At 39.7% G+C, this 13,605-nt stretch overlaps 1 protein-coding gene across 1 annotated transcript in view; it reads left to right on the top strand.

The window, feature by feature from the left end:
- Glyp (glycogen phosphorylase) overlaps window positions 1–3,613 on the top strand; it is a 42,738-nt gene extending 39,125 nt beyond the window's left edge. The window contains exons 6-7 of the mRNA XM_045750992.2: window positions 1,243–1,496; window positions 1,732–3,613. Coding sequence (XP_045606948.1) covers window positions 1,243–1,496; window positions 1,732–3,028 — 1,551 coding nt within the window. The 3' untranslated portion in view covers window positions 3,029–3,613. The remainder of the gene's footprint in view (window positions 1–1,242; window positions 1,497–1,731) is intronic.
- The last annotated feature ends 9,992 nt before the right edge of the window (window positions 3,614–13,605 follow it).

Genomic DNA, 13,605 nt, shown 5'->3' with positions numbered 1-13,605 from the left:
CAGTTAGGCAGGACAATATTCTACCAGTATTTCTACAGAATTTTTAAACATCTGTAGGGTCATAATAGGTGTTAGTATCATTGGAGAAAACTTAATCCAGGCCAGAATGACAAGAGGTGCATTAATTAAATCTCGCTTTCAAAGCCTTCTTGGAGTCGAGAGTGATCACAAACAGATGGTTCTCCCTAATTGCTTGTTTGCTTACCTACCACCAGGAGGTCTACAGACTTAATTCAGTTTTCACCCTAAAAAGCAATTTCTAGCATGTAGTGACATAACAACAAATGTTTTATATATACAAGTAATGTAATGTATATAATACAATGTTACTTAAGTTTGCAGTTGTAAGGATGTCACTGATTTTCTTCGACCTGATCCATTTGTTCAGTTTTGTGCTCAGCAATGGCATAGAACTTTGAAGCCTATAAGAGTTTGGTGACAGAAGTTTCCATTATCGTCCAGAGCTTTATGCATAGCCAGCATGAGGCCTCTTGTCATGCTCTGCAGCATTTTCTGAATGCACGTGTCACTCTCTACATTTCCTTCAGGAAGAGGAGGGTCATGCCCAGTATTATTCACATAGGTTGGCATTACAGTGCTTAATCCATTACAACTGGATTTCGATCTCGGTACTTTTTAAAGTAGTTTCTTTCCTGCAATTCTGTAAGGCCAAGTTTCATATTCACCTTTCTTAATGCTGCTCTAGAATGTCTTGTTGCTTGATAGTTCTGGATTAATTTTGACTTTGGAAAGTTTGTTTTTCATTTTTGGATCTCTCCCCTTTATATTATAATTTCTATGGTACCGAGGAAGAAAGGTTTATCCTGTAACAAGGGTTGGAGTGACTTCTTTGTTCATCTCTATCCCAACTCTAGCATATTTTTTTTTTTTTTTTTTTTTTTTTTTTTTTTTTTTTTTTTTTTTTTTTTTTTTTTTTTTGTACTGTTCCTAGGTTCAATTCCCAGGCAGGATGTGGCAGTTAGGCACATATTCTTACAACTAATACTGTACTGCTGTTTACCAAACAGCAAAAACGTTTTTGTCTGGTAAACGGCAAAAACATTTACTGAATATTTAGGTAAATGTTAGTGGTTGCAGCCTGGGTGAGAACAGTTGTTGGTCAACAAGGTCCTGGATTAGCCTAACAGGTTTTCTGTCCTCGACAGTAGGAAATAAATGTCGTAAAACTGCTCAGTCTTGGCATAGTTGTGCCATGGAAATTAAATAAGTATTTTCTTACAGGTGGCCCTCCAGCTGAATGATACTCACCCCTCATTAGCCATTCCTGAGCTGATGCGCATCCTTGTTGACATTGAAGGACTTACATGGGCCCGTGCCTGGGACATCTGTGTAAGGACTTGTGCGTACACCAACCACACAGTTTTGCCTGAAGCTCTCGAACGGTGGCCAGTAAGTATGTTGGAACATATACTTCCCAGGCACTTGCAGATCATCTATGAGATTAACCATCTTCATCTACAAGAAGTTGCAAGGAGGTAACTAAAATATTGTACCCTGTTATTGTAAAAATGCAGCATTTATTCATATTTGGGTGACTTTGTGCAGGCATCTAGCTTTTGTCAGCTGGTTAAAAAGTCAAATTTATTCATTCACACATTTAATATTTTTTACTGGAATTTAATGAGTACAAAAGTTTATATTACACTTACAACTACTGGATAATTTGTTATTACTGCAAATTAACAATACCGTTCTATCTTCATCTCATAGGTGGCCAGGTGATAACAATCGTCTAGGAAACATGTCTCTTGTAGAAGAATATGGTGAGAAGAGAATCAACATGGCCCACCTGTGTATTGTTGGATCTCATGCTGTGAATGGTGTTGCAGCAATTCACTCTGAAATTATCAAGCGGGATATTTTCAAGGATTTTGCTGAAATGAGTCCTGAAAAGTTCCAGAACAAAACTAATGGCATCACTCCTCGCCGCTGGCTACTGCTGTGTAACCCAGCCCTTGCTGATGTTATTGCAGAGAAGATTGGTGAAGATTGGGTAGTCCACTTAGATCAGCTAGCTAGGCTCAAACCTTTGGTGAATGACAGTGGACTTATCCGTGCTGTCCAGACAGCCAAGCAGGAGAACAAGCTACGGCTAGCAAAACAATTGGAACAAGAATATGGTATCAAAATAAACCCTTCTTCTATGTTTGATATTCAAGTTAAACGGATTCATGAGTACAAGCGTCAGCTTCTAAACTGCCTCCATATCATTACCATGTATAATCGTATCAAGGCTAATCCAAGTGCTAAATTTGTACCTCGCACTGTAATGATTGGTGGGAAGGCTGCACCTGGCTATCACACGGCCAAGCAAATTATTCGTCTCATCTGCTCTGTTGCTCGAGTTGTCAACAATGATCCCATCATAGGTGACAAACTCAAGGTTATCTATTTGGAAAACTACCGTGTTACTTTAGCTGAGAAAATTATCCCAGCTGCAGACCTATCTGAGCAGATTTCCACTGCTGGCACAGAAGCATCTGGCACTGGCAATATGAAGTTTATGCTTAATGGAGCCCTCACAATTGGCACACTAGATGGTGCTAATATTGAAATGATGGAGGAGATGGGTAAGGAAAACATCTTCATTTTTGGTATGAATGTTGATGAGGTTGAAGCACTTAAATGCAAGGGTTACAATGCTTATGACTACTACAACAATATACCCGAGCTTCGCCAGTGTATTGATCAGATTCAGAGTGGATTCTTTTCTCCAAATAATCCTGACCAGTTTAAGGATTTGGTAAATATTCTCATGCACCATGATCGTTTCTACCTCTTTGCCGACTTTGAATCCTACATAAAGTGCCAAGATTCTGTAAACAAGCTGTACCAGAAACCAACAGAATGGACCAAGAAGGCCCTTCTCAACATTGCATCGTCAGGAAAGTTCTCTAGTGATCGTACAATTGCAGAGTATGGAAGAGAGATCTGGGGAGTAGAACCATCCTGGGAAAAGCTTCCAGCTCCCCACGAGCCTCGTGAAACAGACACTGCAGAGAAGTAAGGTTATTCAAGAGACAGATTATAAGGAATTATGTACGATAGGTAGTTGTGGGACTTTGAGGAAATAGAGGCTTGTAAATCAAACACTTGATATAAACATTCATATAAAGGAAATGACAAAAGTTATGTTTAATCTTGAGTAACTTGTCCATTTATAAATGTCATATATGAATAATGCCTAAATATTTGCTTCCTGTTAGAAATGGAAAAGCATAAGAGATTGTCACTTTGGATTAGTTACTGGTTAAAGTGTTTGTCTTGAGCACTTTTGTGTCACCTAGTCACTGATGCTCACTTTCATAGGCTAGCTGCTTGATCAAAACTGTTTTGTGCCAATAATGTAATTTTATGTTTAACTTGCATAATATTCCAAAACAAAATTTAATTTCAAGTCCTACAAATTTGACTACTTATTTTTCTGAACAAAGTAATATGTACTACAGAAAATTTTTAATGTGGAACTTGTGTATAATGAAATTTATTGTATTATATTTTATAATTATTAAAGCTGTTTCCACTGGGATATTTATGATAAATTTTATATTTAATTTTTTCTGCCTTGCAGAATAAAGATAGGTCTTGGAAATATTATTTATTTCACCTCTGAATTTACTTTTAAATATTTAATTAACATTATTCTTTAATAATGATAATACAACCCAATCATTAAATATGGTACTAAAATATTGTTTTCCATGCAGTACATTGCTCACTGACTAGTGTGTTAGCAGCAGGTCTTAAGTATAATTGCATAGAGGTGTAGCATAACCTCAAACAATTTTCTGAAACCTGACCTGTTTTGGACCATAAGGATTCCATTCTACATATTTTTGGCATTTTTTGCCAACAAAAAATTTTCTTGCTGCAAAGGATGGGTATCTTTCTACATTCTGTACAAATTCATTAAAGACAGTGCCTTGGGTGTTGGGAGCTAAAGTGTTTGTGATACGAATAGTAGATATTTAGGAATCCAGTTTGGGGACCCATTTTTATCAATCGAATAATCTGCGAGAGACATCTCCCGTCACGCAGAGTGCAGTCGCACCTCCACAGATCTCCAGTATCATCTATTGATACTGGCAATGGCTCAAGAGGACCTCCACTTATGGGCTATTCATGCCCATGCCACCTTTTGGGTGGCTTAATCTTCATCAATTATCGAATAGTTTCAAAGAAAGTAGCTAAAAGGTACTCATCGTCGTACAATCGTCAAATAGTTTCAAAGGAAGTAGCTAAAAGGTACTCATCAATGCTTACCAGTATCATAATATATCATATCGAATAGTTTCAAAGGAAGTAGCTAAAAGGTACTCATCAATGCTTACCAGTATCATAAGAAAAGCAAAACTTGCATGTTATGTGAATAGATTCAATGAAGCAAAAAGCAACATGAAAAGCACTTGGGAAAACAATCTCTAGTATCCTAGGAACTAAACAGCATTCACATAACCAAATAAAACTCTACAAGGATGGGGATATACCGTCAACTGATTTAGAAATGGCAAATGAATTTAATTTAATAGTTTCTTTTCATCGGTTGGTGCTAATCTTGCCGGTAAAATCCCACAGACTCGGACACGTATTAACACATCTCTCGGGCAGCTATCCAAACTCTCTTCTTTCACCAATCAGCCCGGCAGATGTTGTGTCCATCATACACTTTCTAAAAACCAAGGCAGGGAACACCAGTGAAATTCCGTCCATTGTATACAAGAGCACCTCCCATGCCCTTGCCCCACCCATAGCTCTACTGTTCAACAAATCTATAGTGTCACACCTTCCCTGATATCCTTAAAAAAGCAAGAGTAACGCCAGTCCATGAAGGAGGCAATCCGGCGGACATAAACAATTATAGACCAATATCAAACCTACCCATTCTATCAAAAATATTTGAAAAAATTATCTACAAACAGCTCTACTCCTACCTCGTAAAATTCGATATACTCCTTTGGCTTCCGGTCCCAATAGAGCACCAATGATGCAATCATTAGTCTCCTTGACGTAATCTACTCAGCCCTTGACAAAAATGAGTTTCCGATTGGACTCTTCATTGATCTAAGAAAAGCCTTTGATACTGTTAATCACAACTACCTCTTACTTAAACTCCAGCATTATGGAATCCAAGACCTTGCCTTTTACTACATCCGATCCTATCTTAGTGACAGACACCAATATGTGACCATCAATGATACAACTTCTTCCACTCTACCAATTACCGTCGGAGTGCCACAGGGCAGTATCTTAGGACCTCTTCTATTTCTTATATATATAAACGATCTGCCTAATGTCTCTAATATTCTTAAACCTATATTGTTTGCTGACGATACTACCCTTATCTATTCAGACCTCAACCCATACACTAAATGGCCTCTGCTTTGAAACAAAGCGGAGATGTTTCTGAAAAGGGGGACAAAGAAACATTTGCGCAGCGCCTTCTGCGGACTGCGCGGGAAGTTCTGGGAGCTTATAAATTGGGGTGGAACGAGAGGCTCTCACGGGAGACATATCCCGTCACGCAGGGTGCAGTTGCACCTCCACAGATCTCCAGTATCAGCTCTTGATACTGGTAATGGCTCAAAAGGGCCACCACTTACGGGCTATTCATGCCCGTGCCACCTTTTGGATGGCTTAATCTTCATCTTGGACATATCTCCCGTCACGCAGGGTGCAGTTGCACCTCCACAGATCTCCAGTATCATCTATTGATACTGGTGATGGCTCAAAAGGGCCACCACTTACGGGCTATTCATGCCCGTGCCACCTTTTGGATGGCTTAACCTTCATCTTGGACATATCTCCCGTCACGCAGGGTGCAGTTGCACCTCCACAGATCTCCAGTATCATCTATTGATACTGGTGATGGCTCAAAAGGGCCACCACTTACGGGCTATTCATGCCCGTGCCACCTTTTGGGTGGCTTAATCTTCATCAATCGAGAGGCTCTGCCTCACTCTTACCGCCAAGGCAGCTTCACTCGAAACAAGTTTCGAGCTGCAGCTGCGAGTGAAACAAGTTTCGAAACAAGTTACATGATGGCAAGTTTCTTGGCCTATTCCTAGACAAGACTCAACTTCAGCACCCACATTCAACACATAACTAAGAAAGTCTCTAAGACAGTTGATATGCTCTCTAAAATAAGATATTATGTTCCTAACTCTGTTATCTCACTATATTATGCACTAATCTACCCCTATCTTAATTATGGTATCTGTGCATGGGGGTCTACCACTGCAAGCCACCTTAAGCCCATCATCACCCAGCAAAAATCTGCTATCAGAATAATAACTAACTCTGCTTTCAGACAACACTCAGCTCCCTTGTTTAAATCCCTAAACTTGCTAAATATTAACTCCCTCCACACATTCTCTTGTGTCAATTACATCTACAAAACCCTGTTCTTAAATGCAAACCATGCTCTGAAACTCTCCTTGGACAGATGTAATAGGACCCATTATCACCACACCAAAAATAAATATCTTTTTGATATCCCCAGGGTCAAACTTAATCTGTGTAAACACTCTATGCAAATTAAGGGACCTAGTCTATGGAACTCACTCCCTAGTGAATTGAAAAGCTGTCAAACTTTTGCCATATTTAAAAGCAAAACCAAAAAGTACCTAATTTCATCTTCTTAGTTTCCTACACTGAGCTTTAAATTTGCTCTGTACCTAGTGTTTCCAATCTCCCAATTTTTATGTATTTAACCCAAACAACCTTATCATTGTGTTCATTGCTGTCTTCTTTTATGTGCTAGCCATATGCTGTATTGTGCCTACCAATTTTTGTCAACTACCATTCACGCTGTCATTGCAATCAATCTGAGCTACCTATGTGAGTCAGCTATTGTTCTTACGGTTACGCACCGTTGCCCACTCATGTCGTCGAGACAAAAAATATTTGTATAAAATCCATTTATTATCCGATCAACTTGGGGATAGTTTACAAATGTTTGCCATGAAATTTACGTTTTCTCTAATAGCCGAACAGCTTATTAAAGAGAACGGCGTGACAGTGAATCTTCGTGGTAAAACAATTGTATTATTGACAACACGAGTATAATCGCCGTATTTTTATATATGTTGCCGGTCGAACGCATCCTTATGTGACCTTTAATACTTATGTTCTTATAGAACATTCTTTTGCAAACACATTGGAACAAAAATGAAATACATACATCGAAAAATAATGTCAGGACAGTGAATTGAATATACACTTTTCAAAGCGAGTTTCGCCGATATGCCGCCGCGGGTAACACTTCAGCCACTTCCCACACTGTTTTGAGTGGGCTACGACATTGAATCTATATTTATATGCATATGTCCGTGTAGAGAATTTTATTGCGATTTCAATGATACCAAAATTAACGCTGTAGCACAACTGTGGGCTTCACAACTATTAAGAGATTGGGAACATTTTGTTGCCGTTTGGCGCTCTCGGCAAGTGATCTGAATAGGTTTTTATTTGGTGTTGATATACCTTATGCTTTGGCGGCATTTTATAGGTATGTTCTTATAGACAATTCTATTACATAAGAACATAAGAACATAAGAACAAAGGCAACTGCAGAAGGCCTGTTGGCCCATACGAGGCAGCTCCTATTCTATAACCACCCAATCCCACTCATATACTTGTCCAACCCGTGCTTGAAACAATCGAGGGACCCCACCTCCACAATGTTACGCGGCAATTGGTTCCACAAATCAACAACCCTTTTACTGAACCAGTATTTACCCAAGTCTTTCCTAAATCTAAACTTATCCAATTTATACCCATTGTTTCGTGTTCTGTCCTGTGTTGATACTTTTAATACCCTATTAATATCCCCCCTAATACCCTATTAATATCCCCCCTATTAATATTGCAAACACAGTGATACCAAATTTAAATACGTACGCCTACAATTAGTGTCAGGACAATCAAAAGAGTATACACTTTTCGGTCTTACCGCATAGGCGCGCGAAACGCAGATATCACATAGGGTAAGTTTTTTTCAGAAGGCAGTGAGCGCGAAAGTGATTAGCGATTATACCTACAATTTTCTCTCATCTTTTTTTTTTCTTTTTTCTTGCCTTGTAACTGTTATAATTTTTTATAAATTTTGCAAGTATTTACCTCCTTAAAATTTTCTTAGATTAAGGACCTGCCCGAAACGCTGCGCGTACTAGTGGCTTTACAAGATTGTAATTACCATATTATGTATCCTCACAATCCTAATGTACCTTCTTGTATATGCATAAATAAATAAATATATTTTTTTACGGGCTATTCATGCCCGTGCCACCTCTTGGGTGTCTAAATCTTAATCAATCAATCAATCGAATATTCTTCAGTCTACTTTCAAGAGTGGTTAGTTAATTACAGACGCTTGAGAGATACCACACATCACCAACCTCACCAACAACAATGTAGCACTCTACGTGTCCAGTTCCTACCGACTCAGACACTTCAGCTTTGACACAGGCAGACAGCCAGACTCCGGCCGCATCGAGCTTACACGTTCTTGGAAGCTCCTCGACGGCTCGACTTCGCCCACTTTCAGAGCGCCACGCTCTACGACTCTCACCCCACATCTGAGCTCTCTACCCCTGGCCTCACTCAGCCCTCTGCATGCTCTCTACCTCCAGCCCTTCGCTCCTCCTCCAGAATTTTAACTTCTATGACACTGCTAACAAACCGACTGCTGTAACCAGGATTACTAAATAAATATGACAAACTCACTAAACTCTGTGTATCTAAATCCACCAAATAACGTAACATAAGCTTTTGACAAGGTACCATATGAGAGACTGTCAAAGAAATTAAAGGAACATGGAATAAATGGGAGAATACTGGAATGAATAAAGAAATGGTTAAAACATTAAAAACAAAGGGTCATGCTAAATAAAATGAATCTGACTGGTTAAATGTGCTAAATGGGGTGTCACAGGGGTACATTTTAAGACCAACCCTCTTTGTAATATACATCAATGACACAGATGAGAATATTACAAACCACATCATGAAATTTCCAGATGACACTAAAATTTATGGTAATATAATGGTATGTGCAGACCATAGCTCCTTCCCCTCCCTCTTCCCCTTCCCTCGCTTGCCTTCCCTCCCTTTGGTTACCCCTCCCATTCATCACAGTCTGACCCTCGTGGTCATAAACAGTTTGAAGTCACTTGTTCCCCTCTCTCTCCTGTCCACCTTTCCAGTGACGAATTGGAAATAGTACCTCAGGGCCAATAAACTTGTGCTCTTAAGTTACACGTGGGTGCCCAGCCAACATTCCCACAGGACAGTCGTGGTGCTGTCGACCCAGTTACTGAGTTTTTCTGTCAAGAGGAATTGACCCTTATGGTCAAGCCTGATTCTGATTGTTTGAAGCCATGGATGCCTGTGGAGGCGGGGTCCTCACAGGGTAGTGCCTGTCCATGCCATTGGCCAAGATTCTAGATCACCCAGTTGTGTTTAAATCCATTGGCTATAGTCTTGGGATAGGCGGAGTTAAATTGGGCCTAGGAACTAGGGGGGGGTGGAGCCTGTCCCACGGTAAGCGTTTTTAGAAAATATTAGTTAGTGTGTCTTGGGGCTTACTGGGGTACAGGTCTTCTGACCTGTAGGGCCAGCCATTCAACATCGTGGCCGAGGCTGTAGGATTAAGGTAATGTCTGTCTGAGTTTTGGTACAACAGTAAATACACCTCACAATTTTTCCAATTTGCCTCTTTGGATGTGCTAGAACCTTTCAAATTTGATTTTAATTTACGTGCTTAACTTAATAAAGAAAAATACATTGGTTCCAGTGGTATTCAGTTAATCCCCTTTTTAATATATTTTTCTACTTTGTCATTTTGTACATGTGGTTGATGTGTTGGCTTGGCAAGTTCCTGTGTTCTCCTCCATCCCACTTGTTACGCAACTTTCAGTGAATGATGGATTCTGACTCTAAGGTCCTTTTCTTCACCAATCTGTTGCAAGGTAATGCTCTTAACTTGGTAGTTGTGGCGTGGATTGTTATACTCCACATGCAAGGTCCTTCATTTATCGATAAAACACTTTCCTCCTCCCGGCAAACGACAAAAATCTAGCGCAAAGTGCTCTCGGCGTTTCGGGCGATCGAGCAGCAACACTGAAAAGTGTATACTCTTTTCACTGTCCTGACCTTAATTTTCGATGTATATATTTCATTTTTGTACTAATGTGTTTGCAAGAAAATGTTCTAGAAGAACATATATATAAAATGTCACACAAGAATGCGTTAGACCGGCACCAAATAAAGAAACTTCGTCGATTACACTTGTCGTGTCAACAATACAATAGTTTTACCACGAAGATACAAGACAATTTCATTCTCTCGAATAGGCTATGTGGCTATTAAAGAAAACGTAAATTGTATGGCAAACATGTTCATACTATCCCCAAAGTCGCTCGGATAAGAATTGAATATTATAGAACTATTTGTTTGTCAGACATAAAAATATGTCACTTGCTCACATTCAAGATAAAAATAGTTGTCCCATTTTTGTGTCCGCGTGGGAGGAAAGTGAGTTATTAACATACATTTGCCAGTTTTCTGACCATTTTTGGAATTCATGCAGCTCTCTTTGTAAGGCCTCGATATCATTTTCACTTCCCACTCAACCATAAATTGTATTATCATCTGCAAATTTCATGATGTGGTTTGTAATATTCTTATATATGTCATTGATTTAAGAGACAAAATAGGGTTAGCCACAAAATGAACCCCTGTGGTACCCCACTCACATCTCTCCAGTCAGATTCATATCCGTTTATGGCGATCCTTTGCTTTCGTTATTTTAACCATTCTAGTATTGTACCATTTATTCCATGTACTTGTAATTTTATTACCAGTCTTTCATTTGGTACCTTATCAAAAAATTTTGCGAAGTCTATGTATACTACAGCTACTAGAAGCCCTTTGTCTGAAGAGCTACTGTTTGCAAGAATGTGAGCTAGCCTAAGCATTTTTATACGAATTAGAGACTTAATTTCAGTAACACGACCAATTACGTTTGGAACATTAAGTTCCTTTCTTATTGGATCAATGATTTCAGAAAGCGCGGGTTTTTCTATATGGGGGAAAATGAGTGACTTAGAGACTTGCGCGTTGCTACGCGCGCAGCGGCTCGAGTACTTAAAGGTCAGGCCGGGTTAAGCACCCTTTACGGCTAATCATGCCCATGCCACCTCTTGTAGTTTTTGTTATAGATTCAGCTACTGGGGAAAAAAAAAACACGGGAGACATCTCCCATCACGCAGGGTGCAGTCGCACATCCACAGATCTCCAGTATCAGCTCTTGATACTAGTAATGGCTCAAAAGGGCCACCACTTACGGGCTATTCATGCCCGTGCCACCTTTTGGGTGGCTTAATCTTCATCAATCATCGGGAACAAAAAAAATCACACAGCGCCGTTCCTGTGCCAGGTAAGTCCACTACGGGCTCACCATAGCCCTTGCTACTTGGAACTTGTTCCGAGTAACTGAATCTATAACAACAACATGGGAACAAAATGTTCCCACACAGCACTGCTCCTGTGCCAGGTAAGCTACGGGCTCACCATAGCTCGTGCTACTTGTAACTTATTCCGAGTAGCTGAATCTATAACAGCAACAACAACAACAACAAAATGTTCCAAGTAGCACGGGCTATGGTGAGCCCGTAGTGGACTTACCTGGCACAAGAGCGGGGCTGTAACTCCCTTTGTAGTAAAATGTCATACATTCGTAGCCCCTGTATCGGGGGGGGGGAGGAGGGCGGAGCTAATGTTAAACCGGCTGGAGGCTCGCTCGACCATTGGTGTTGTAATGGTCAGGTCAGCCGGGTCAAGCTGGCGTTAAGGTTGGTAAAATGTAATTTCTAGCTGAATATCTGAGTCGGGAATTACTTTCTTTGTTTAATTTCATTGCTTATTGTTAATGACAATAATTGTTATTGTAGTTGTTAAACAGCTTTGTGTTGTAAGCAATACTAGCTTGTTGTTAAACTACTTATTATATACGGTGCTTAAACTGTATGGCTTGTAAATTGTATAACTTGTCTCATATTACAGGTTACTACACTGCTATTGTCGATAAAGCCACAAGTCTGGCGACGCCTTTGTTTTAGCACAGGTGGCTTGATCAACTAAATGTGACGTACCTAACCAATAGCCTGGATCCCATCACAGCTCCTGACGCAAGTCTCTCTACCTCCCCTACCACTCGTGGGGAGGGGGGCTTCTACAAGGTCGACCACTAGGTTGATCTCGACTTCAGCTCCGCTAAAGACCCCAGGCTGCACAAGCAGCAGCGTCCTTCATTCCAGCCCCAAAAGCTGCCACCATCACCGTCTGAGCCGAGGCGCTCGCAGACTTGCTCTATCCTACCTTACTTAACTCAAACCTTACTCAAAAGGTCTCACCTTACTCAACTTACCCTTACCTTACTCAAAAGTAAAACAAAAAATACCTGATTTCATCCTCCATAGTTTCCTACCTTGTGCTTCAAACTCGCACTGTATCTTGTACTACCCACTTCCCAAATATTAGTACTTGAGACGTGTATCTTCAGTGTAATCCCCTCTGTCAATTTATATTGAAGTTACATGTTGATATAAAATTTTGTTACAATGTATCTCTTCATCTTATCTTGTGTTAAATTAAGGACCTGCCCAAAATGCTATGAGTATTAGTGACTTTGCAAGAATGTAAAAAAATCAGTATCTATATAATCTCGCAAGCCCATTTTACCCCTGATTCCATGTACGACTAACCATCCTGTGAGAAGAATATTAGATGAACTTATAGCTAGGTTTTTATCTACGCTGTTTAATCTTTCATCAAATCAAATGTTTATTTAGGTAAGGTACATACATACAAGAGATTTTACAAAGAGTGATGGATTTATAGATAGAGCTAGTACATACAATGCCTAAAGCCACTATTACGCAAAGCGTTTCGGGCATGAAAAACTTAAATGACTAAAGCTTAATACTAATTGAGCATAATGAATAAAAGGAGTTGAGAACAAATAAAAAAAAGAGATAAAAAGGGAGGGGAACATGGCTGAAAAAGCAGCACAAATACAATTCTGTCGACAAACAGCGCCATTAAAAAAAAAAGACATTGGTTGACAATAGAGGGGTAAGGAAGGTTACAGGGAATTTATTAGGTATAGCTTCGTTTTTATCTTAAACTGGTTGAGAGAGGTACAGTCTTTAACATGGTTGGGAAGATCATTCCACATTCTGGGTCCCTTGATTTGTAGAGCATTTCTAGTTTGATTAAGTCGTACTCTAGGAATATCAAAACTGTATTTATTTTTGGTGGCTTGCTCATGGGTTCTGTTACAACCTTCTATAAAGCTTTTGAGGTCAGGATTGGCATTACAGTTTAACGTTTTATATATGTATAATACACATGAGAGAATGTGCAGTGACTTAATGTCTAACATATTCAGAGATTTAAGTAGGGGTACCGAGTGATGTCTGGGGCCAGAGTTGGATATTGTCCTAATAGCAGCTTTGTGTTGAGTAATTAGAGGACGTAAATGATTTTGGGTAGTAGAACCCCAAGCACAAATACTATAGTTGA

The sequence above is a fragment of the Procambarus clarkii genome, chromosome 52 (assembly GCF_040958095.1).
Source record: "Procambarus clarkii isolate CNS0578487 chromosome 52, FALCON_Pclarkii_2.0, whole genome shotgun sequence".
Classification (NCBI taxonomy): Eukaryota; Metazoa; Arthropoda; class Malacostraca; order Decapoda; family Cambaridae; genus Procambarus; species Procambarus clarkii.
This window is presented reverse-complemented; position numbering and strand designations above follow the sequence as displayed.